The 21,318-nt window shown below is 49.9% G+C and overlaps 8 protein-coding genes across 8 annotated transcripts; 3 read left to right on the forward strand and 5 right to left on the reverse strand.

Annotated features, from left to right (window-relative positions):
- The first annotated feature begins 712 nt into the window (after nt 1-712).
- On the forward strand, nt 713-4,819 carry BDW43DRAFT_153898 (uncharacterized protein). Its single transcript, XM_032038499.1, has 6 exons — nt 713-1,183; nt 1,259-1,368; nt 1,437-1,819; nt 1,884-2,154; nt 2,217-3,252; nt 3,303-4,819. Exons 1-6 carry the CDS (start codon nt 1,140-1,142, stop codon nt 4,414-4,416), a joined length of 2,958 nt encoding a protein of 985 aa, XP_031905023.1. The 5' UTR covers nt 713-1,139; the 3' UTR covers nt 4,417-4,819.
- Nucleotides 4,820-7,820, reverse strand: BDW43DRAFT_153928 (coronin). The gene is made up of 9 exons (XM_032038500.1): nt 7,687-7,820; nt 7,596-7,624; nt 7,471-7,530; nt 7,253-7,395; nt 7,140-7,188; nt 6,977-7,080; nt 6,445-6,906; nt 5,697-6,396; nt 4,820-5,639 (listed from the first exon to the last, which is right to left on the reverse strand). The coding sequence occupies exons 1-9, from the start codon at nt 7,718-7,720 to the stop codon at nt 5,352-5,354; spliced, it is 1,869 nt and encodes a 622-aa protein (XP_031905024.1). The 5' UTR covers nt 7,721-7,820; the 3' UTR covers nt 4,820-5,351.
- Nucleotides 7,821-8,498: 678 nt separating this feature from the next.
- On the forward strand, nt 8,499-11,774 carry BDW43DRAFT_153969 (putative kinesin family protein (KlpA)). The gene is made up of 5 exons (XM_032038501.1): nt 8,499-8,602; nt 8,659-8,791; nt 8,843-9,685; nt 9,744-11,308; nt 11,360-11,774. Exons 1-5 carry the CDS (start codon nt 8,582-8,584, stop codon nt 11,534-11,536), a joined length of 2,739 nt encoding a protein of 912 aa, XP_031905025.1. The 5' UTR covers nt 8,499-8,581; the 3' UTR covers nt 11,537-11,774.
- A 124-nt stretch (nt 11,775-11,898) lies between these two features.
- BDW43DRAFT_306878 (translation initiation factor eIF-2B subunit family protein) lies at nt 11,899-13,564 on the reverse strand (the record flags this gene model as incomplete). Its single annotated transcript, XM_032046126.1, has 2 exons — nt 11,899-13,357; nt 13,422-13,564. 2 exons carry the CDS (start codon nt 13,562-13,564, stop codon nt 11,899-11,901), a joined length of 1,602 nt encoding a protein of 533 aa, XP_031905026.1.
- A 536-nt stretch (nt 13,565-14,100) lies between these two features.
- Nucleotides 14,101-14,685, forward strand: BDW43DRAFT_306879 (GFA family protein; the record flags this gene model as incomplete). Its single annotated transcript, XM_032046127.1, has 4 exons — nt 14,101-14,208; nt 14,265-14,426; nt 14,479-14,599; nt 14,654-14,685. 4 exons carry the CDS (start codon nt 14,101-14,103, stop codon nt 14,683-14,685), a joined length of 423 nt encoding a protein of 140 aa, XP_031905027.1.
- Nucleotides 14,630-15,605, reverse strand: BDW43DRAFT_153994 (phosphoribulokinase/uridine kinase family protein). Its single transcript, XM_032038502.1, has one exon. It carries the CDS (start codon nt 15,453-15,455, stop codon nt 14,769-14,771), a length of 687 nt encoding a protein of 228 aa, XP_031905028.1. The 5' UTR covers nt 15,456-15,605; the 3' UTR covers nt 14,630-14,768.
- Nucleotides 15,606-15,663: 58 nt separating this feature from the next.
- BDW43DRAFT_263209 (uncharacterized protein) lies at nt 15,664-16,948 on the reverse strand. Its single transcript, XM_032040526.1, has 2 exons — nt 16,692-16,948; nt 15,664-16,636 (listed from the first exon to the last, which is right to left on the reverse strand). The coding sequence occupies exon 2, from the start codon at nt 16,599-16,601 to the stop codon at nt 16,161-16,163; it is 441 nt and encodes a 146-aa protein (XP_031905029.1). The 5' UTR covers nt 16,602-16,636; nt 16,692-16,948; the 3' UTR covers nt 15,664-16,160.
- Nucleotides 16,949-17,968: 1,020 nt separating this feature from the next.
- BDW43DRAFT_263211 (uncharacterized protein) lies at nt 17,969-19,326 on the reverse strand. The gene is made up of 2 exons (XM_032040527.1): nt 18,934-19,326; nt 17,969-18,870 (listed from the first exon to the last, which is right to left on the reverse strand). Exons 1-2 carry the CDS (start codon nt 19,014-19,016, stop codon nt 18,654-18,656), a joined length of 300 nt encoding a protein of 99 aa, XP_031905030.1. The 5' UTR covers nt 19,017-19,326; the 3' UTR covers nt 17,969-18,653.
- Between the last annotated feature and the right edge of the window lie 1,992 nt (nt 19,327-21,318).

A 21,318-nucleotide genomic window follows, 5' to 3' on the forward strand; every position in this document is an offset into this window, starting at 1 on the left:
CGGGATTCTCCATTACTGGCGGCAGCTCTGGGAGCATTGTTTATCTTTTGATCTTGATGTGTATCCTTTCTTTTCTTTGGTATTTAACTTTTCTTCTTATATTCACTCTTTCCCAAACAGGACTTCGAATGTAGTTGTCTCGGGATATAGTTTTTGTTTCACATGTTGCCTTTCTCTTTCTACTGCTACCTCTTGCAGGTATGATCTCGCAAACTACCATGACAGCCGGTGATGACACAGAATGAGCCCCGAGATGTTGGAAGGGGAAGGACACGGTAGGCAGAAACCTAGCAATGGTATCGCCGCAAGTCCTATCCTCTTGTGCTATTTACACAGCAAGTCTACATCCGTGACGGTGAAATAACTTGATCTAATCTGATGGCCTGTCGGTATTACTGGTTTCGTACATCTTTTCGTCCCGGTATGGAATTGATAGTCCAAATATTATTATTGAGACCGGTCGAATGATTGGGACCATGTCACTAGATCCTACATAGAATCAACCAGATCACCGGTAGCCTTGTCAGGTTGCCACAACCCCTGGTGATATGTCAACAGGTGTCAGCCTTGGGCGGTGTGAGGAAGGACAGCCCAAGTCCCAATAAGTTGACAAGCTGCACGTTTCAGAAACCGTCCAAGGATTTTCTTTTTTTTTAGGTTGTAACAGGTCAACTGTAGCATAGACCGGTCAACGATATGCAATACTCGAATGCATGGTGCTAATTTCAGGTCCCTCCGGTCATATTATTGTCCTCTTTCTCTCTCCCCCTCCTCTGTAAGGAGTCCAAAACAAAGAAAGCCGGTGAATGACCGCCACGGTCACACTGTTCAATGTTGAGCAAGCAAACAAGCAAACAGGAGGGACGCCGGTCCGCACATTGTTCCGTTCCGTCCAGCCTTCCGGCCCCGTCCAGTCCAAATTTGGTCAATCAGTCAGATTGCGACTTACCACGAACATCACTCAATCGCCATTCACCCCGCAACATCGTTCGGGATGCCCTTCATTATCTACTGATGGCGAATTGAGCCATGCCATTTGTTTTTCCCATCTGGGCTGACCTTTACTTGTCATAACCGCCGGCTGTTGAACATTCATCTTTTTGTGCTCTCTTGCTCTCCGTCCGGACTCCATCTTCCCGATGGCTGCAACGGACCAGCCTTCGGGCTTGATGGACATCGCGAGGTAGGTTCACCAGAATTTGAGAATCCTCTCAGCTATCCTTATGGCGCGCGGTAGCTAATGGTCTTGCCGAATTAGCTCTCTCACGCAAGATGAAATCCCATTCAAGCTGCGATGCGCCATCTGCAACAAACTGGCTGTGAACGCATTCCGGTTGCCTTGCTGCGATCAAGCTATTTGTGAAACCTGTACGCGCTCCCGTTCGCTTTCCTGTCTTTTCTCCCTCGCTCTTCAATCTAACAACCCCTCGTCGCAGGCCAAGCGTCACTGCCAGAGACCTGCCCCGTCTGCGCTCATACGCCCATCTCCTCCGATTTGTGTAAGCCGAATAAAGCTCTCCGAACGACTTTAAAGGCTTTTCTCCGAACCGAAGAAAAAAAGCGGGAAAAACAGCGCCAGTCGGAAACTCCTGCGGCTACCAATGACGCGACGCCTGTTCAGGAAACTCCCGCCCAGCAAGAAAACCCCGTGGTTTCCGATCTCCCGACAGCTCACCCGGCCGAAGATATATCGGAAGCGCCACCCACAATAGAAGCTCCGTCAGAGGATCCTCTGGCTGGTGGAAATCCAACCGAGTCTGTAGCCGAGCAAACTGATGGCGATCAGGAATTTCCCTCGGAAGCGCCCCCCCAGATCGAGGTATTTAGCATCTTCCGCAATCATATTAAACCTCGTGCAGCTACTGACTCTACCGCCTTGACAGGACGAGCAGGCCGAACCTGTCCCCACGGATGGAACGGAAAACCCTGATACTACGGCGGAAACCAGACCTGGTGAAGGAGAAGAGGTCGATGAGAATAAGTTACCTCAAGAATCCGAACAAGACATGGCCCAAGGCCCGATGTCGGGCCAAATGTTTCCCAATGGGATGGGGCTCGGCATGGCTCCTGGAATGTTTCCCATGGGTTGGAACAATACCGGGGACTTCAACTCGATGTCTCAATTCATGGGCAATGGAATGTTCAATCCTATGGGTATGTGTTCTGACCCCATCTAAATGTCTTACGCCATTCAATAACTGACAGTTGGGTTATAGGAATGGCCGGTATGACGTTGGACCCGATGGTCGCGAGTCAGGGTATGTTTGGAGGCTATGGGATGAGCATGAATGGCATGAATACGGGGATGAATTTCGACGCGGGTCAAGGGATGTATGGGGGATGGGATGGCTCACTGAACAATATGTGGAATGGAGGCCAAGATAAATTCAATCCAAATGCTTTCGCAAATGGTATGGGCCCACAGTATGGGGCCTCCTCTGGATTTGGCGGATATAATATGTCTCAACCCAACGGAGTTCATCCTCAAATGCAGCAACAACAATTCCCTTCCCAAGATTTCCAGACCGGTTATTACGGTCCCGGTTATGGCCGTGGCAACTTCCGGGGCCGTGGTCGCGGGTTTTACCCTGGTGGCCGTGGCCGCGGCGGCTTCACGGGCCCTATGCAAGTTAATTATCCTCCTAATGCTAACTACTCAGCGTTTAATTCCCCTAACTTCAATCAAGACATGCCATCCCAATCGCAGGAAAGCGTATCTGCGGAGACCCCATCGGGAGACCCCACTGCCACTGAGGCAACGAATGCTAATGGCGAGAATGCCCCAAGCGGTGATTTGGATGGCGCCAGAGACCCTTCGTTGAATGAAAGTACTACGGAAGCCGTGGGTGACAATACCGAAGCCATTGCTGCAGATGGGCTCACTACGGAGGAGACGACTGGTCCCGAGGGCTCACAGCTACGTGGTATACCAACTATTGAGAGTCTTGACCAGGCCAATGCTGCCCAAGTTATGCACAATGGCCCCATGATGCCAGGGCCGATGGGACCAGGCTTTGGGCGAGGCGGTTTCATGCGCGGTCCATTTCCCGGAGGGCGTGGGGGACCTTTCGCTGGGCCGCCGTTTATGCCCGGACCCAACATGCCTAGAGGACCAGGGGTCGAGGGCGCACCAGCTGCTCCCCGGGCGATGCGAGAAGGCCTCCCGAACACGAGTGTTCTCCGACAGCGGAATTTCCAGGGACCGGGACGAGCACCTATCTCATCCGTGAGGCCTTCGGAAGTTTCCCAGAGGTAAGCCCCGCCCCTGATTAGTCATAGGCCCAGTCTAACATCATTTTTAGCACCACTCCAGCACCTCAGGAAGACCAGCGACCACGCTCGACCTCGAGGTCGAAGTCACGACCCCGGTCAGCGTCGAGACCGAAAAGCCGGTCCCGTTCCCGTGCGCGGTCCCAGTCCGCTAGTCGTCGTCACAATCGTCCACGCTCCACGAGTATTGACAACAGTGCTGAAGACTCTGAACGCAGGCGTGAGCGACAGAGAAGGCCCCGTCGCGAAGATCAAAATGACGAACAATCCCAAGTGGCAGATGGCCACCATACTCGTTCACCCTCGGTCGATTCTCGCCGATCTTCACATCGCCGAGACAGGGAACGCGATAGGAGAAGTCGTCGATCGCATCGCTCACACCGCCATCGCAGCCAGAGTCCCAGCCGTAATGGGGATTCGCGTGAGAGCGATCGACTTTCGTTGATCCCTGAAGACAAAGATGCGAGCTCTCGAAATCGGACACCCGTCATCAGCGAGGTCCTGGAGACCTTCAGCCGGAGCTACCGATCCGGAAAAGATCGCCCCAGTCGTCGAGAGGAAGAACGGGATAGAGATCGAGATTCTCGACGTCGGGACCGTGAGCGCGATCGCGACCGTTACCGAGAACGGGAGAGAGACCGAGACCGGGAGAGGGATCGCGACAGGGACAGAGATAGAGACAGGGCCCGCGATCGTCACCGTGACCGTGACCGTGACCGCGACAAAGATCGCGATCGTGATAGGAAACGGTCTCGTCGCGACCGAACTGAATCCCCCGCCGGCAGCGACTACTCATCTCGCCACCACTCCCGACGTATCAAACGAAGCCGTGAAGACGATGTCCGTGATAGAGATCGAACGGCAAAAGATAAACCCTCATCAACCAAGATTTCTGAACCAGAAAAAGATCCCCACACCCTAGAGCGAGAAGCTCGCAATCGCGAACGCATGCTGAAAGAGCAACAGCGGCGCGAAGCGATGCACACCGATCGTGATGCCGGCAAACCCAGCCGCCGGCGTGAAAGTCGTCAGGAACGGACCTTAACAGGCGGCCGACGTCTCAGTTATAAGTACGAAGACGACGAGAGCGAGGCCGCTCGTGCAGCACGGGTAGAAAAAGAACGAGAAGCTAGTCGGTGGGCGTAAATATATCTTCACATCTTCACATCTTCACACATTACCTACTACCTACCTTTCGAGCCTTATGTTTCCTTTCCTTTACCCTCCCCCATATCTTCCGTGTTTCACGACAAAAAGAGCATATAGAGCGTTTCCAGGTATCATTAGTGGTTTGGGAGTGTTGTGCTTGCATAGAAGAGAGCGTGCATACTTATTTTTACGGCTGTTGCTATTGTTTTGTTGGCTCCGCGGTGGAGTTGATGAGTATCTACGCTTTCATTCTTTGTAGATATACCTCCTGAGGATCCCAGATAGGATGAAAGTCTGCCTTATGGCTATTTATACAATCTAGATTATTCATCCTTAGTAATTGTTCTCCAGGTTTCGTTTTCTTTAATAATTCAAGAAGGTCGTTGTTTTTGTTGTTTCGTATTGACTCTTGCCTAAGATATATATTTCTCGCGGTATATCATACAGCACCCACGTGATATCTAGATACAACACTTTTCCCACACCATGCGAGATTTATCTGCTCCAACTGCAGTCCACCATGTTTCTATGCTAGGATTTTCTTATTAACAGGCCGCTCAATTTTGTACTGAAAAGATAGGTCTGGATTACATTACGTCTCAACCAAAACGTCGTCTCCGAGTCAGCGGAAGCTACAATTAGGTTGGCTGCACATTGTCTAGAAAAAGATATATACTCATCATAACCAATTAACCACACATATCATCAACTTCTATCAATTCCGCTCAAGAGAACCAGGGAGGACAAGAAACAAGGAAGGGCAAGTGGTATTTGCATTGACATTGCAATCATGCAGTCAGTCATCACAAAAAGGCATATAACACAACATCGATGGCTATGGACAAAACGAGAGACGTGTCTTTTGCGGAGGAAGCGAGGACAGAGTCAAGGAGAATACAATTATTATAGATACAGCGCTGGAGAGGCATTGACTAGTTCAGTCTGGCCTCCAGAGCGACGATCTTTTCGTTCAAGCTTTGTATCTGCTTCTCTTGGTTGGCCTCGAGGGATTCGATCGTTTTGGTCAGGGTCTCAATATGTTGCTTCTGTTCGTGAACTTCTGACAGGAGAGGGCCAACCATATGTGTAAGCTTTTGGATTTCGCCGTGAAGAGCGCTAGCGGCCGTGTTAGTGCTGTCTGGAATGGCGAAGCCGGAAGATGTAATGGGAGTAGTGGCAGCAGGGGTGCTGGAGGCCGGGGAGCGATCATTATTCTGGGCCTAGGAATGTAGTTAGATTTAAATATAGTTTCTGGTCTAACGCTAGATGGTGCTTACCGGAGCAGGGGTGGATGGTTTGGAAGCCGGTTGTGACTGGCTCTCCTCCCTTTGGTGCCACGGGCTGGCCTTGACAGGCGATGCCGACCGAGGTGGCCGCTCGTCAGGCTTCCGTGCCTCATCGAAGCTGGAATCCTCGACGACGGGCTCCGCCTCTTCATCGTCGGCAAACTTGTTCACCATGGCGGCCATGGAAGCACCCTGCTCCTTCATGGACGGGGCAGCCTTCTGTACAGGAGTCGGTTCCGGCTCGGGTGCCTTTGTTACGGGGGTCGGCTCTGCCGGCTTCGGTGCGGGTTGCGCCTGGACGGCAGGAGCACCTAGAGTGGCAGTAGGCTTATCTTGCACACCGGTAACCTCCTTCAGACCCTCGCCTTCATAGAGACTAGCCATGGAAATCTTCGGCGGGATGGCTTCCTTGCCGGCGAACCATTCGCTTGGGCTCATAGCGGGCGTCAGGCCGATCGTTGGCGGATAAATATCATCCTGGAAAGACTCGGCACGGCGAGGCACTATGAAAGAGATCGGCTCAATATAGGTATCATTGACGGTCTTGAAGGCGCGGGTGACCTCGTTCTCATGGATATTGACACCGCGCTTCGGCATGAACGCAATGCCACGCTGGGGATCGCCCGATTTGTACTCCGCAAGGTATTCGAACTTGTCATTCTCCAATTCGAAATAACGGATGTTACCGTCGCTACAAGAGGTTAGACCGATTCTACACAGGACCGCATGTTCCACTCACCCTCTGCCGGCCAAGTACAAACATTGGGTACCGTCATCCCAAAACGGCATGCATACACCGGAAATGGAATCAAGTACCTTGAATCCGTTGATGGGCTCTTGAGGAGCGCGCATGTCCCACAATGCCAGCTGGCGGTCGCTCATCTTGGAGAAACCGGTGGTCGCGATCCGGTCGCGCTCTCCCAGCCATACTACACGGCTGTTCTTCGCACCCGAGTGTCCCTGGGCCTCATGCGCGGGACGCTCCTGACGTGCATCCCAGATCCGCAGCTTCTTGTCTCGGGAGGTGGTGACCAGGAGGGAACCATTGGCGCTCCAGGACTGTGAGTACACCATATCACCCACGTTCAGAGTGAGCTTGGGGGCTCCGGCCTCAATATCCCAAATCTTCACGGTGAAATCGCCGGAAGCCGAGGAGAGAACGTTCTCTGCTGCAGGGTTGAAGAGCACGTGTCCGACCTTCCTATAAAGTTGTTAAATCTTTGCGCCTATCATGAGGATGTCGTGGGGGAGGCGGATGAATGAGGACTGACTTCGGGTGACCGCTCAGCTTCCCTACAGGCACAACATCCTGAATATCATCGATGTCGACATCGGGGCGAAGGGTGAAGTTCTCGGGCACACGCCAAAGGAGGACCTAGATAGGATTCTTTAGCATTTGAGATTGGGGCCCCCTGGCATCGTGTCAGGCCGTACCTTGCCGTCATCGGAACCGGATGCAATCAGATCGTCGTTAAAGGGGTTCCTGAGTATGTTAGCCCTGTGGATTTGTTGTTCAGGCGATAGGATATAAGGCTACTACTGCTCACCAGTCGGTGTCCAAGACTGCTGCGGTGTGACCACGGAACAAAGGGATTCTCTCAGGCAATTTACCCCGCTCTTCTAGAGGGATGACGGCAAAAGCACCTCCACCACCAGCTGCCCAGTTCACGGAAAGGTACTTGGGGTTGACCTTGCGGAGTCGTTAGTTTAATGTCCTGCGGGAGGCTCAGGGGGGAGAGGGTTCAGAGGGACACTGCGGGCGAACCTTGACGAGATTGCTGTCCCAGGGGTTTGCGGACACGCGGAGGTTATCATAACATTGCTCCTAGAGGCATTGTCAGTGACGATATATAGTAAACTGGCGGCGACGGCGAGAAATTAATTGTGTACCTTTCTTGTGTTCCGCCCGAAGACGTGTCCTAAAATGATACCTGTCAGATTGCGGGCATCCAAAAAAGAGGTGAGAGATATGGCAGCTCACGGTATTTGGAGGAACGGACGAAACGACCAGACATCACGCCGTTACAGATTGAGACAAGTAAAAACAGTGAATACTGAAAAGAAGAAAAAGGAAAAAAAAAAAAACCAAAACCGAACAGGAAGAGAGAGCAATTGACGGACAACTATGAAACAGGGAAGCTGTCGGTCTAGGAAAGTCGACGCCGTCCACTTTTAGTCGGAAAGTAGTTCTCGGTGGGACGACCCGCACGCGGGAGATGTATTCAATGGGTGACAGTTGCAGGGAATTGGGGATGGGTTGGATCCACGGCAATGACCACCATCCGAGAGGAGTGGATAGGAGGCAATCGGACTGTTCGATCGTGGTGGAACAGAATCTGACAAGTCCTCTCTTTGCTCTGGTGAAGTTCAAACCTGAATTGCATCTCGTGACAAACTTTGGTATTTTGATACCACGGTACAGTGTACTGTACAGGCTGTACAGTGTATACTATACACTTTACACTCCAACAAGATACACCTAAACCCCAGCGGGACTAGTGCTCTCCCCGCCATGAAAAATGGCTGAGTCAACCAGCGTGGTTTGTTCCGTTTGTTTACCGCCTCTCGTTACTCCAGAAACGACGCTTGGATCGCAAAGTAAACTTGCAACTGTTGCAACTCGAACTTCAACAAACTGGAAAAAGTGCCTGGCCAACTCTTATCATGCGGGACCCCTCCTCGCTGCAATTTGTCGACAATCTATTGTGATTCGCTTTTACCCCCCGCTTTGGCTTTTCAACTTCTGTTTGTATAACTTGCAGTCTGTGTTCTTTTTGCTTCCTCTTTAGATAGTGGCTCCAAAAGCTCCTACCTTCAGCTCTCCGCTCTACCTAAGTGTCCTCTTACCAGTACCAGCAATTGTTTGTTTTTCGTACATGATGGACAATGAGAATTTGGTAATGGCGCCTGTGATGATTCGCTCCTGTCTTCAACTTGACTGACACCCTTCTAGACGCAATCACGAGCCCCAGCCCGCTCGCGCATCCCCGCCGCTGGGCTCAGAGAAATGAGCTCGGCTAATACAAACTCGCGGTCAGGTATCTTGCCGCCCGGCTCGATTGCCAGCAAGACGTCGGCTTCCTCGCGTGAGTGGATAGCAAGCAAGGTAAACTGGGGCGCTGCGCTAACAGAAGCAGAAACGACCCGACCGAGGAGTACCACACAAGGCGCCGAGACCAGCAGAACTGGAACAACGGTCGCATCAGGAAAACCCCATACTCGTACGAACTCCTATGCATCTTCCACCTTAACTAGATCCGCATCTACGTCACGGACAACCAAAACGCCTTCCACCGTCGGTTCGAATGCACGGCCCCAATCGGCCTTATCACGGCCTCACCCCTCACTTGCCGGCGCGCGAAGGCCCAATGGTCATACGATTGTCCGGCCGGCAACATCGTTGGATACCCATTACGAGGAAGATTCAAGCGTTTTGGGGAAGAGAAAGGGTAGGCGACCATCTCACTTTGATCCCCCTGTTTTTACAAATCCCGCGGACCCAATGTTCTCAGCACGCACCTATGAACGCGTCCCACAGGACAGGTCGGGAGCTCATTTACTTTCTACCTATGATCGAGAAGGGCTGTCGAAACCTGACTGTCGTGAGTTGTTCTTGAGAAATGCCATGGATCAGTTAGCCATTGGCCCATCTTCCATTAGGGCGCTGGACCCAAAGACTTTTGCAATGCATGAGTCGCTCATTCCCCTTGGCTTATGCACCCCTCCCACACCTACCCCAATACGCAAGCCCTCATCCCCCTCCAAGCACTCCTCCAAAAGAAAATTACCCCCTGTGCCGCAGTTTCTCACGAAAAATTCCACGATCACCTCTTTTAACTATTCTACAGGCGCGGAATGGGACCAAGAAACACGCGAGAAGACGATGGAGGAGTTCTTCAACGCCTTTGTTTCTCGCGTTAGTCAAGCTGGGCAGGAGAGCTTCGGGCTGAAAGAAACCGTGGAGCTGTATAAATCCAGAGGTAATTATCTAGGATCTCGCAACCCAGTGGCAAGGTACTCATATAGATCCACTCCCAGTGAACGAGCTTGAGCTTTCTCGGAAAGATCTCACCGAGGCGAACCTGGCCTTACGCGTCGAAGTCGAGTCCATGAAAGCCCGCATCGGAACAGCGGAGGGCGCCTTGAAGGATGCCCAGAGAGAACATGAGATCACAATGGATGAGTTGAACTCCCGTCAAAAGCTCGAGGTGGAGAATGTGAGACATGACAGCAGGAAGGAACTAGAAACGCTGATCGCGCAGCACGAAGACGATCTCTGCAAACTGAAACGGCGGTTTGAGCGTGAACTAGACGACGAAAAGGCCGCGCGACTTCGTGAAATCAATCAACTCACATCGCAGACTGCATTGGACACGCAACATTCTAAGATGGAGCTGGATAGAAAAGATAGAGAGATCTCCTCATTGCAGAACGATCTGCAAATCCTGCGACAGGAAATCGAACGGGAACGGAAGAGCACCCAGGCTCTCCGACACAACCTGGACACAGCAAGCAGCAATAGCGTGACTTTGGAGTCGTCCGTCCGCGCGCTGAAGGCAAGAATTGAGTTCCTGGAATCTGGTCGTGAGGAGCAATCTCAAGCATTTGAGCGGTTGAACCAGCAGATGATGGATGCCCTGGCCGAGACCAATGCCACCAAGGACAAGCTGCGAAAGGAGGAGACCCTTCGACGGAAGCTACACAACCAGGTTCAGGAGCTCAAGGGTAACATCCGTGTCTTCTGCCGTGTCCGGCCCTCATTGGAGACGGAGCCAAAGACGGAGGTGGCCCAGATTCAATACCCCGATGAGTCGGATGAATCCAAGGAGATCAACATTTTGGGCCCCGAAGAGAAGAGCAGCCTGGGCGCCATTACAAGGAAGAACAACAACTTCGCCTTTGACCGAGTATTTGGCCCGTCGACACAAAATGGCGAGGTGTTCGATGAGATCAGTCAGCTCGTCCAAAGTGCACTCGATGGCTATAATGTGTGCATTTTCTGCTATGGACAGACAGGTAGTGGTAAGACCCACACCATGTCTTCGCTGGATGGTATGATCCCACGGGCTGTGCACCAAATCTACGAGACTGCCACGAGCCTTGAGGAGAAGGGTTGGAGATATACCATGGAGGGCAACTTCGTCGAAGTTTACAACGAAAACCTGAACGATCTCCTGGGCAAGGCGGAAGAACTGGACAAGAAGAAGCACGAGATCCGGCACGACATGCAACGGGGAAAGACCACAATTACCGATATCACTACTGTCCGCTTGGATTCACCTCAAATGGTCGAGACTATCCTCAAGCGCGCTGCGGCAAATCGCTCTGTCGCCGCTACAAAGGCCAACGAAAGATCGTCCCGGTCTCACTCTGTCTTCATCCTGAAATTGATCGGCGAGAACGACATCACGGGCGAGCGCAGTGAGGGAACGCTCAATCTCGTGGACTTGGCGGGCAGTGAGCGTCTCAGCCACAGCGGTGCCACAGGAGAGAGATTGCGGGAGACACAGAATATCAACCGCAGTTTGAGCTGTCTGGGCGACGTGATTTCTGCTTTGGGACAAGGCAAGGATGGCGGACACATCCCATATCGCAATAGCAAGGTATGTATTTCCTACTCTTCCGCTTGGGAGCACGGGACTAACGAGTTATAGCTTACCTACCTCCTTCAATTCTCCCTGGGAGGAAACTCGAAGACGCTGATGTTCGTCATGGTCAGTCCGCTGCAGGCACACCTGGCCGAGACCTTGACTAGTCTCAAGTTTGCCACGAAGGTACATAACACCCACATCGGGACAGCCAAGCGACAGGCGCGCGTTCGTGATTCTTAAATGATACCTTGGATTGTGATTGGCGTTTGATATCCCTGTCTTTAAAGCCGGTGTTTGGAGTTCATCGTTGGAGATACACCACTTTTTTCTCATGTCTTTTCAGGAATACTGTTTTATGTACGAGACTTGCTTAGTTCTCTTAATTTCAACAACACGGTTTTACTTGTGACTTGCTCTCAGTCGACAGGTACAGCTCGATTCCATGGATAAAATCAAGTAGACTCACCACCCAGTAACCCATAAACTTTGCCTTCAGAATCTCCATCGTTGACTTTCCGTAAATTATCAGCGGTTCTATAGTGCATACAGTATGAGGCCAGTCAAGGTTACGTTCAACTGATGAAAGGCTGCCTATCTATCAATTACAAATTACCAAAGTATCGATCAGCCATCTCCTTCAGTTTACGGGACTTCTCCTGAATACTGTCCCTGTCGAGGACTCCTTCCTCACAGACGAATGCATCCACCATGTCCAGAGGAACCCATTCAAAGTAGGTATTCTCCACCGTGACGGACGATGTCTCTTCTTCCGATTTGTCCCGTTTCATCCCCTTCTCCAGCACCTGCACCCCCCTAACGCCATCACTGCGCCATGCACTCCATACCTCGAACGGATCGTTGCTCTCAGTGAGTTCGTCATCAATTACACCAGTTGATCCGGTAACCTTCTCCAGAGCGCTGAGAACAACTACTCGCACGCTGGGAGTGACATGCCTCGCACTGAGCACCAACGGCAGGGATCCAGTCTTGTTGCTCACCCCCTTAGTGGCGGAGATACAGTCCGCACCGAGCAGGACGATGTCGACGTCTTTGGCCGCCAGCGCAGCCGATGCGTCAGTGTACAGCCTGATATGTAGATGCTTGTCGTGCGCATTGGGGCGCGATTTAAACGTAGACAGGATAGATGAGGCAATACTGGCGCCCTCGAACAGCGGCCTCGACTCGAGGATACGTAGCTCGAGGGATTTAATCCTAAGCGAGTCATACGCGTCCAGAATACTATCGCGGATAGTCGAGCTAGAAGACATCGTAAGAATAGTAAGCCTATCCTTCTTCCCCCCTCCGTCCGCAAACTGCGACAGGAGGTACGATACAAAGCAATCCTTAATCTGCTGCGCCCTGTAAACCCTCCTCCCCAGATAATGATCCACCACCGCTAGTATCCGCTCCCACTTTCCCTCCGCCCCCGTCATCCCCTGCTCCAAAATCCCTTCTATCTCCCCCAGAATACTCAGCACAGCGTTCAGCGTCCCCGCCCCCATGCTCTCCCGCCCATTCTTGACCAAATGCCACCCCGCTGCCCGGACCATATCCCACCATCTCCCGTCGAGATCGCCCCGACTGTACACGATAAAATCCCGGAACACTGTCAGCGCAATGGCGGTCAGCTCATGCGACCCGCTCTCATGGTCCGTCGCCAACCGTTCCAATCCTGTCGCGAGAGCCCGCCCGGCCCGCTCATTGGTAACACCCTCGAACCACACCCGAGCCAGGCTGTCCTGAAGACGGGGCACGGTGGGCAGGTTGAGCTTCTCGTGTTCGAGTACCGTTTTGGGATCGTACCATTCCCACCCCTCATGTTCCCAGTCTGTCCTGATGGCTCCTTCTCCTGTGGGGGACTTGAGGCGGAAAGCGAATGGGTGAACGGTCCACTCGCGAGTGATGGACGGATCGCAGAAGGTGAATGGTTTGCCCGTGCGCCAGAGGCTGAGGTCTGAAGGGGTGAGGGTGGTTTCTTCGCGGAGTTCGCGCCATGCTGCCGCGAGGGGCGTGGGGTCTGTGGTGAGGTCGATGCTGCCGGAGATGGGGGCGAGGTGGTGGCTATATTTATGCGGGTTGTTATATTAGGGAGGGAAGGGTGGTTTGTTGGGGTTGGGGATCGTACCGGTATGTTCTGACTGTGTTGCTTCGCTTGAATAGTGCGATGGAGGGTTTGGTTGGTTGGTTTGGGGGGAAGCGGAAGATGAAGGCTGAGATGATGGCTCGCTTCGTCATAGGTTGTGATTGCTGGTGTCCCTGTGGTGCCATTTTGGGTGGTGTTAGGATCGGTATGTGCCCCGCATTGGAAGATTGATTAGGTATAGGACGCATTTTATTGGGGTTTTGTAGAAGGCATTGTATCGGTTGGAAACTAGGAGAGTCGTGTGGGACTCATGAAGGAGTGTATAAATAGAGAAGATGGGAGGAGAAAGAGTGGAATAGGGAGGGGTATGGTATGAGGGGATATGAAGTATCATGACATTAAATGAATGAAATTGAATTGAGATCATGTGCTCATCATCACATCACATCCCTCTTCATAACCCTAAAAAAGAACATCCTCAAGCAATGAGTCCAGTAGAAAACTTTGACTATACCATGTATATAAACCCTTTTAAAAAATTGCAAGATGATCTTAGCTCTGACTTAATTAATGTAAATTGTTAGCCACATACCAAACGATGACGTCAGCCTTCCAACGAAGACTATACATGTTGAAGAATCACCTTCACCGTCCATCTCAATTGAGCAAACCGAGTCTTCTTTATCGCTCATTACACTTCTTCTCGTCACCCTCAAGGACCATGCCGACCTACCCCGGATCCTGTTACTGCCATGACATCGAGTACGAACTCTCTCTCTCCTCGCCTGATGACGCGCGGACCTCGCTGTGTCACTGTCAAAGTTGCAAAGTACGCCGTCGCCGTAATATATCTCGATCATAGGACCTCGACTAACACGATTCCAGAAAGCGTTCGGAACCAACTACGGCCTGACGGCGAAAATCCCCAAAGACGCTCTCCGGCTCACGAAAGGCGCGCCCAAGGAACATGTTGCCGACAACGGTTCGGGGTCGCTGATACATCGCGAGTTTTGCTCGAATTGTGGCAGTTTTATTTGTGAATATGGGGTAGGGATATATGACTCAAAACTGACACGGGATATTGCTGATGGCTCTTCAGGATGCCGTTAAGGATCAATTCCGGTATCTGTGCGTTGGGTCCTTGGATGACCCCGAGGCATTGCCACCCAAGGGGGAGTTCTTTTGCAGTTCCAGGGCTCGTTGGATGCCGGAGATTCCTGGTAAGGTTTCCATACGGATGTTTTGTAATAAAATTGTTTGCTAATTGGGCTCAGACGTGTTTCATAAACAGAAGATCAAGGAGTAAATATGTGGCAGGGTTGGCATGAAATCGTTATATATACATGTAGCGTTGTCGGTGATGTAAATAGGGAGGCGGATAGGGACAAGCTATGGCGATACCTCTGTGATGCTGTGTATTACTATATCAGGCTTGATCAGCTTATCCCGGATGGTAAGCGCATTGAGATAGTCGTTGCTGTCCACCCGACGGTATCCATCCTCGATTGTCATTTCTATCCCCGCCGTGACGTGGCGCTTTGCCACGCGATCTCGTGCCTCTTGCAAGTCCGTGTCGACGAATACCCGGTAGTCGACCAGTTGTGCCACGTCGCGCCACTCGGGCTCATCGAGGAGGAGATAGTTGCCTTCGATAATAATGATAGAAGCATCGTTCGAAATCACGATGCCATCTTCGACCGGGTCTTTGGTTTCATGGTGAAAGGCGGGTGCGTATATGGTTTCGTCGGAGAACGAATCTACCCATTGTCGTAGGTGATGTACGAACCTAATAAATCGGGCCGCATCAAATGTCCACGGCGCTCCACGGCGAATATATGCCTCTTCCCGGTTCGGAAGTTGGTCTAATGTCGCCCGGGACAGGTGGAAGCCATCCATGGAGACAAGCTTGGTCTGGACTGGGGTCGGGCCTGAATTTAGACGCTGTGCGATGGCAGTCGCTGTTGTTGTTTTGCCAGAACCGGGTACACCAGCGATGGCGACGAGGTATCGCTTCTTCTCATGGGACTTGGCCCGGTGGCGAATGGCATCTGCGATTCGGGTGTATTCCTCTTCCATCTGTGTATGAGACGTCAGACAAGACTTTTACTTTTTAGAAGATTGGGAAGATGCATGCCGTAGAAGCGAATAGTTGTGTGGCGTGGGCGACTCACTGTAGATTAGTAGTGTTCTCCGGGCCGTAGGGACGTAAGTATCGCACAAAAAAAAAATTCAATCAAGATGTGTCTCAATGGTAACCGGAAGTCTATATAGCGCAAACTTCAGAGGGACATACCCCGGTCCTTGAAGCATGTCTGGCAATTCTGGGGATGTGGAGAGACCGGCTCACAGTGCTCCGACAACAGTGATTTCAGCTTTACGGAGCTCTGTCCACCGTCATCCGAGGTTAACCAACAGGGACTCTCCATGTGGATTTCCTCGTGCAGTTAGAAGTGTGATTGCATGCAGAGGCTGTTGATTCGCGAAAGATTCTTCATCTCGACGTTGTCTCTAACCTAGACTGACGGAAGCAGAACACATGACTTGTCCAGATAGGATGAAAAGAGCTTATATATCCAACGGGGTAACAACAGAAACTATGAGAAGATAAAAAAAAGGCTTCTATTTATTACAAGGAGTCCTTGCGGGGTATCAAGACTCTCCTATAGCAGGAGAGAAAATTATGTGTTTTATCTAATCTGTGCAAAGAGGAGAGTGGCGCATATCTTATCACCGTTGATAAGTAAGTCGAATAATTAAATCAATATCGCGCTCCTCAAACGATCATCCGCTAGCGTCAATCTCCCGTGAGGGCAAGGCTGTTTCCGTATGTGTGGAGCGCGACTTTTTCGACCGTCTGGTTGCCCGTAAAGGAGGCAAGGGCGCCACATAGAAGCACAGTAGTTGTTCATCCAGACAATGCGCGCATCGCGGTTGCTGAAGATCGCAGGCGACCCCCCGCGATTGACATGCTTTACATGGGTAGGTTGCAAGGTCCGTGTTCTCGTTTGACTCTTCACCCTCCAACGGCCAAGGAGAATCCCTATCTTTTTGACAGCTTGGCGGCTCCGCTAGAGCGGAACAGGGTTCTGTGGGACTGATAAACCACGATGACCATAGCCATTGCGAAAAGCGTCTGATGAAACAGTGTTTACTGCAGTCACCGCTGCGGATGAAAGTGCAGGTGGTGGGAGTTTCCACCCGGTTTGCCATGATGGTTTTCATTCGCACTGGTAAATAATTGTGGCGCAGGAACGGGTCTATGCCGTCACGATTAGCCACCCATGCGACTCCGACCTCAGGGACACTACCCACCGAATATGGGATATATATAGAGAGAGAGAGAGAGATGACTTGTTTCGGTAGAGACACGCCTTGTGAATGCACTTGACAGTGTGTAGAGTGATATCGAGGGCAAGGTGCTACAAAGACGCGTAGTGGGATTCTCGACGATGTCGGCTCGTGTCCCCCGCTCTTGTACACTCTGAGGGATGAGGAATGTTTCAGGACGACAGATAGCTGGGGAAGGGACGAAGGATGATGAGATGAAGAATGCTGGAGGAGGGGATGGGACATATTCTTAAAGGGTCATACTCATTCATCCACGGCCCCCTTGGCAGGAATGACAAGTCAGCCAACCGGAGGGGTTCGGCCTGGACCTGCAGCGCATTGTCCATCCGAATGATATGTTTTTGAGAGAGATTTCCAGATGGGCAGTGATCAACAACACTACGTCAAATTATCGTATGGGGGGGGGGATTTTATTATTTATTTATTTTATTCATAGCATGTCGGGTATTTATTTATACATGTAAGACCGGTATCTGTGGATGTACCTGCACCTCTTAATCCCCACCCCATCCACTCTCCGCAAGGGATTCAACAAAACGCCGAATAAATCTTGGAATTAACCTACTACCTACATTTCAACACTTCCACTTAATCTAATGTTTTTTGAAGAATGTGCTACTACATGATAAGTCTCCTGGACCACCACCCTCTTTCACGCAAGTTTGACCTATTTCATGGGGAACTAGATTACTAACCCTGTCAGGGATGCTGTTGCTTTGATAGAATTATATTGAATGGAGGCTGTTCTTGGCAAGCCACCAGCCCTGCATCAAAATAACCAGTACAAGGTTACATCAGTTAGAACAGGGAAGATCTAAGCTGGTCTGTGATATATATAAAAAACTGTGTGCTGAAGGAAGGAGTGACACCACGTCAATATGATTGAGGACCAAGCGTATCAACCCGTCTTTGAATGCCCCACCCAGACAATTTGATCCACCGAAAATGCTTGGAGGCTTCCAAGCTGCCAAGCTTCGAACTTCGTAGCCGTATATACAGATACATGATATGATCTTCCTGATTGACGGGAATACACCCGAGAGACAAAGAGAGACAAACTTCGTACGACCGGCGGATACCCCGATTAGTTGCTTCGTGTCACTTCGGGGGAAGTTTGTGATCGTCAAAGCCAATCATTTGGGCAACATTAATAGGGCCGTCTTATAGTGTAGTCAGAACAAAGATCCCTGTCAACGCTTGGACTCTCATAAGTAACAAATCAAGGGATGGCATGGCACCTGAAAAGTTCAATGGACGGTATTTAACCCCGGTACTAAACAGTCAAGATTGTCCGATGTGGTAGTAGTACAGTACTTACTACTTAACTAGCGGTCTTGGAAGGATGCCAAATAAAAAAAGAAAAAAGAAAAAAAAATGACGCAAAATTACGGGGCCCTTGGAACGAAAAAATCCAGCAAGAAATCAAGTCATTACGTCACCGTCTCGCCGGGTTCACCAAATATTCTCTAGTCTTAACAGTGGTTCCATCATTAGGGCAGAAGGGAAGAGGAGAAAAGATAAGATCGATTCCATCTGTCACCTGACCAAGTCACTAAGCTAGAACTGGCAATTGGGGCTAGCCCTACACGATATGATTGGACAACATGATCCGGACCTTTCTTCCGATCTGTGGAATCGATGTCTGACAGACACGCCCAATTAACTGAAACTACCTGCTTGAATCGTGAGAGGGACAGTGCAGAACATGCCTCCATAGCGGAGGATCTTCAACGAAAGTCTATTTGTCAGATCCGGTCACTGCCGATATCGTTTTATACAAATTGTCCTGCTAATTAGGGTTCTCCCCTGTGGGTATATAACAAATTTTGCCAAACATGATCATAAGAAAGTAATACAGTGAGTGTTACACCGTTGTCCTGGTGGCCTCTTCAACCCATGCAACACCATCTTCCGTAGAGGAAATTCCTACTCCGCCGGTTCATGATTTTCCGTCAAGCACGCACCGGTATCTCTGAGCAGATTATTACGATGCGCATCAAGACCACTGATCATTCGGGTCGCTTCATCGTCTTGCTGATTCATTGCATGCGACTCTTGCTGGACTTGGCCGCCATGGACTCTATGGTCATGTATCTCCTCGGTGTACTTGGCGCTCTCAGACGCTCGACGCCTCCTCAGCGCACTGATTCGAGTCAGCTACGTCAATCTAAATCATCATCTTTCGTCCAACACATCAAGGACTTACGCTTTATAGTTACGCATAGCATGTATCCTCTCTTCAATCGCGGATGCGATCTCATTATCATCGCGGGAATATATGTGAGGCATCGTATGATGTGTGACTTCAGCGAGCAATATGCAATGAGGAATATATATTGGAAAATAAAATGTCCGATGCGTCACAAAGGGAACGCCTGGTATTTATATGTCCCCAGACCATTGTCTCATGACCAAGACAATATCCCGGTCCGATTGAAATCCTGTATCGCCCCTGGAACAACAGGAGACATGCCTGATCTCTCTGGGCCGTCCTGTTGGAATTCGTTTCATTCATGGTTCTGGTGGTCTGACGTAGATGCTTCAAGGTATGGGGACGAAGTCTCCCCGGAACGTCAACCATGGTTCTGCATACCCGGACCCCGTCACGTGACTAGGTCTTCCCTTGTCTCTATATCAAAGGCGATTCTGTTTTAGCGGATGAACCATCTTTGAAGGGAATATTAGGGATTATTCTCGGATTGATGGTATCGTCGTGGCTAATCTGGTAAACGCTGGCTGTGTTTTGATATGCTTTGTGATTGGTTCCCTCTCGTGTAGCCCTAAGGTAGGTATGTATCTACAGGAGCACTTCAAGTGATCGCACTAGATTGCTCGAATCACTCGTACTGCCGTTATGGTAGTTACGCAGGTAGTGCTGGTATTCCAGTGCTGATTGAGAGTATTCAAACTAAAATTTTACTAGATTCTAGGAGCAATGGCCACTTACGTTCTCCTACAGCGTAAGGCCCGTCCAAATCACTATAACAGAGCCCGTCTAAAGCCAAACGAGTGATTAGTTAGCGGGATATCAGGATGCTAGTCTCGTCGTTATGTATAACTATTCATCGAAATAGCTTTTAACTAAACCCCTTCGTATTTAGACACTTCCTTTTATACTAAAAGCTAACATATATTCCACATAACTTATAATGGAATAGTACTTTAGTTTAGTAGAGCTTAAGATATGCCCAGATACATATCTCATTAAATTGCGAATACTACTCCTTATACCGATTGTTTCAAAGTCTAGTGAAAACAGATACTAAATAAAAGAGGTTATTAATAGCGTACTGTAGTATCCAGCTAACATACAAAAAGATGCTGTAGTTGTCAAAACAAAGCATAGTGATAAAGTATAATCTCAACAGACAGCCCCTCGGCGACTGTACAACATTTGTACTAAGATAAAACGTTACATTTATATATATATATATATATATATACATTTCCTAGATCAAAATAACCCTGACTAGTTCTATGTAAGACTCACTCACCAAGGCAAGGAACACAGGTCATTGCTCTCTAAGAGGTGTCTCAGAGGCTTACGGTAAGTCCACAAACAAGGTTCTCCACCAATGTTTGTCAAGAGACACTATGATAGCTGGAGAACAGAGTATATTTATCAAGCGAGAATTCGGAAGACTTAGGCAGTGTGAATATATCGAAAGAGTTTCAGGATTCGAAGACGAAAAGTGTGATACTGCCCGCTGCAGAGATAGGGGGATAAAAAGGAAGGATAAAACATGGCGATCTTAGCTTGTGCTAGATATTGTGTGGACATTTTGTGTGGAATTGAGAGTTGTTGCTGTAGAATGGTATTTGGAGTACTTCGTCCTTCGTGATTGTTACAGGATGGTGCGATTAAGGTGTCGCGGATATGACCAGCTTGTAACACAGGAAAATGATGGTTGATATGACCTACCTGCAGAAAAGAAGAGATAATGATGACAATGGTGAGGACAGCAACGTACAGCATACGAACAAACCTGATGCAAAGTGATTCAGTGCAATTTTAGAAAGGCATGATATATTTGAGCATATTTTGACATCTGTCACTAACCTAGGTAGACAAAATGAATAAACTCAGCACGTCGATTCTGTGCACAACAGTCAGCTTTGTTATAGTCCAGGGCGAATCGAGCCCTATTCCAGATAGAACGAAAGCAGAAGCAAGACAGGAAAATAAGGAAAGGAAAGGAAAAGACAAGGAGAAAGGGTGGGACAGATAAGAGGATTGTACCCTGATAGAACGGCTAAGAGATAATTACCATGACAGACATAGTTCTCCAATAGAGCACACGGAAAAGAAAATTCTCGGTGGACGAGGAAGGAACCACAGTCAAGAGGCATGTCCACTGACGGAGGCACTAGAATCTGAGTTGGAAGAGTTGCAGGAATCCTTTAAAAGCATCCTAGGTGAGATTGTCGTCTTACAGAGAAGACAGAGAGACATGGGATCAATTTGAAGTACGGGTGGACATAGTCAAACAGCTGTGACTGATTAGTATTTATTTTCAGTATAGGTATAAAAGCACAGACTGATAAAGTCTGACGATGTAAATGGGCAGATAAAACACAGTAAATGCATTGG

The sequence above is a fragment of the Aspergillus alliaceus genome (genome assembly GCF_009176365.1).
Source record: "Aspergillus alliaceus strain CBS 536.65 unplaced genomic scaffold BDW43scaffold_4, whole genome shotgun sequence".
NCBI lineage: Eukaryota > Fungi > Ascomycota > Eurotiomycetes > Eurotiales > Aspergillaceae > Aspergillus > Aspergillus alliaceus.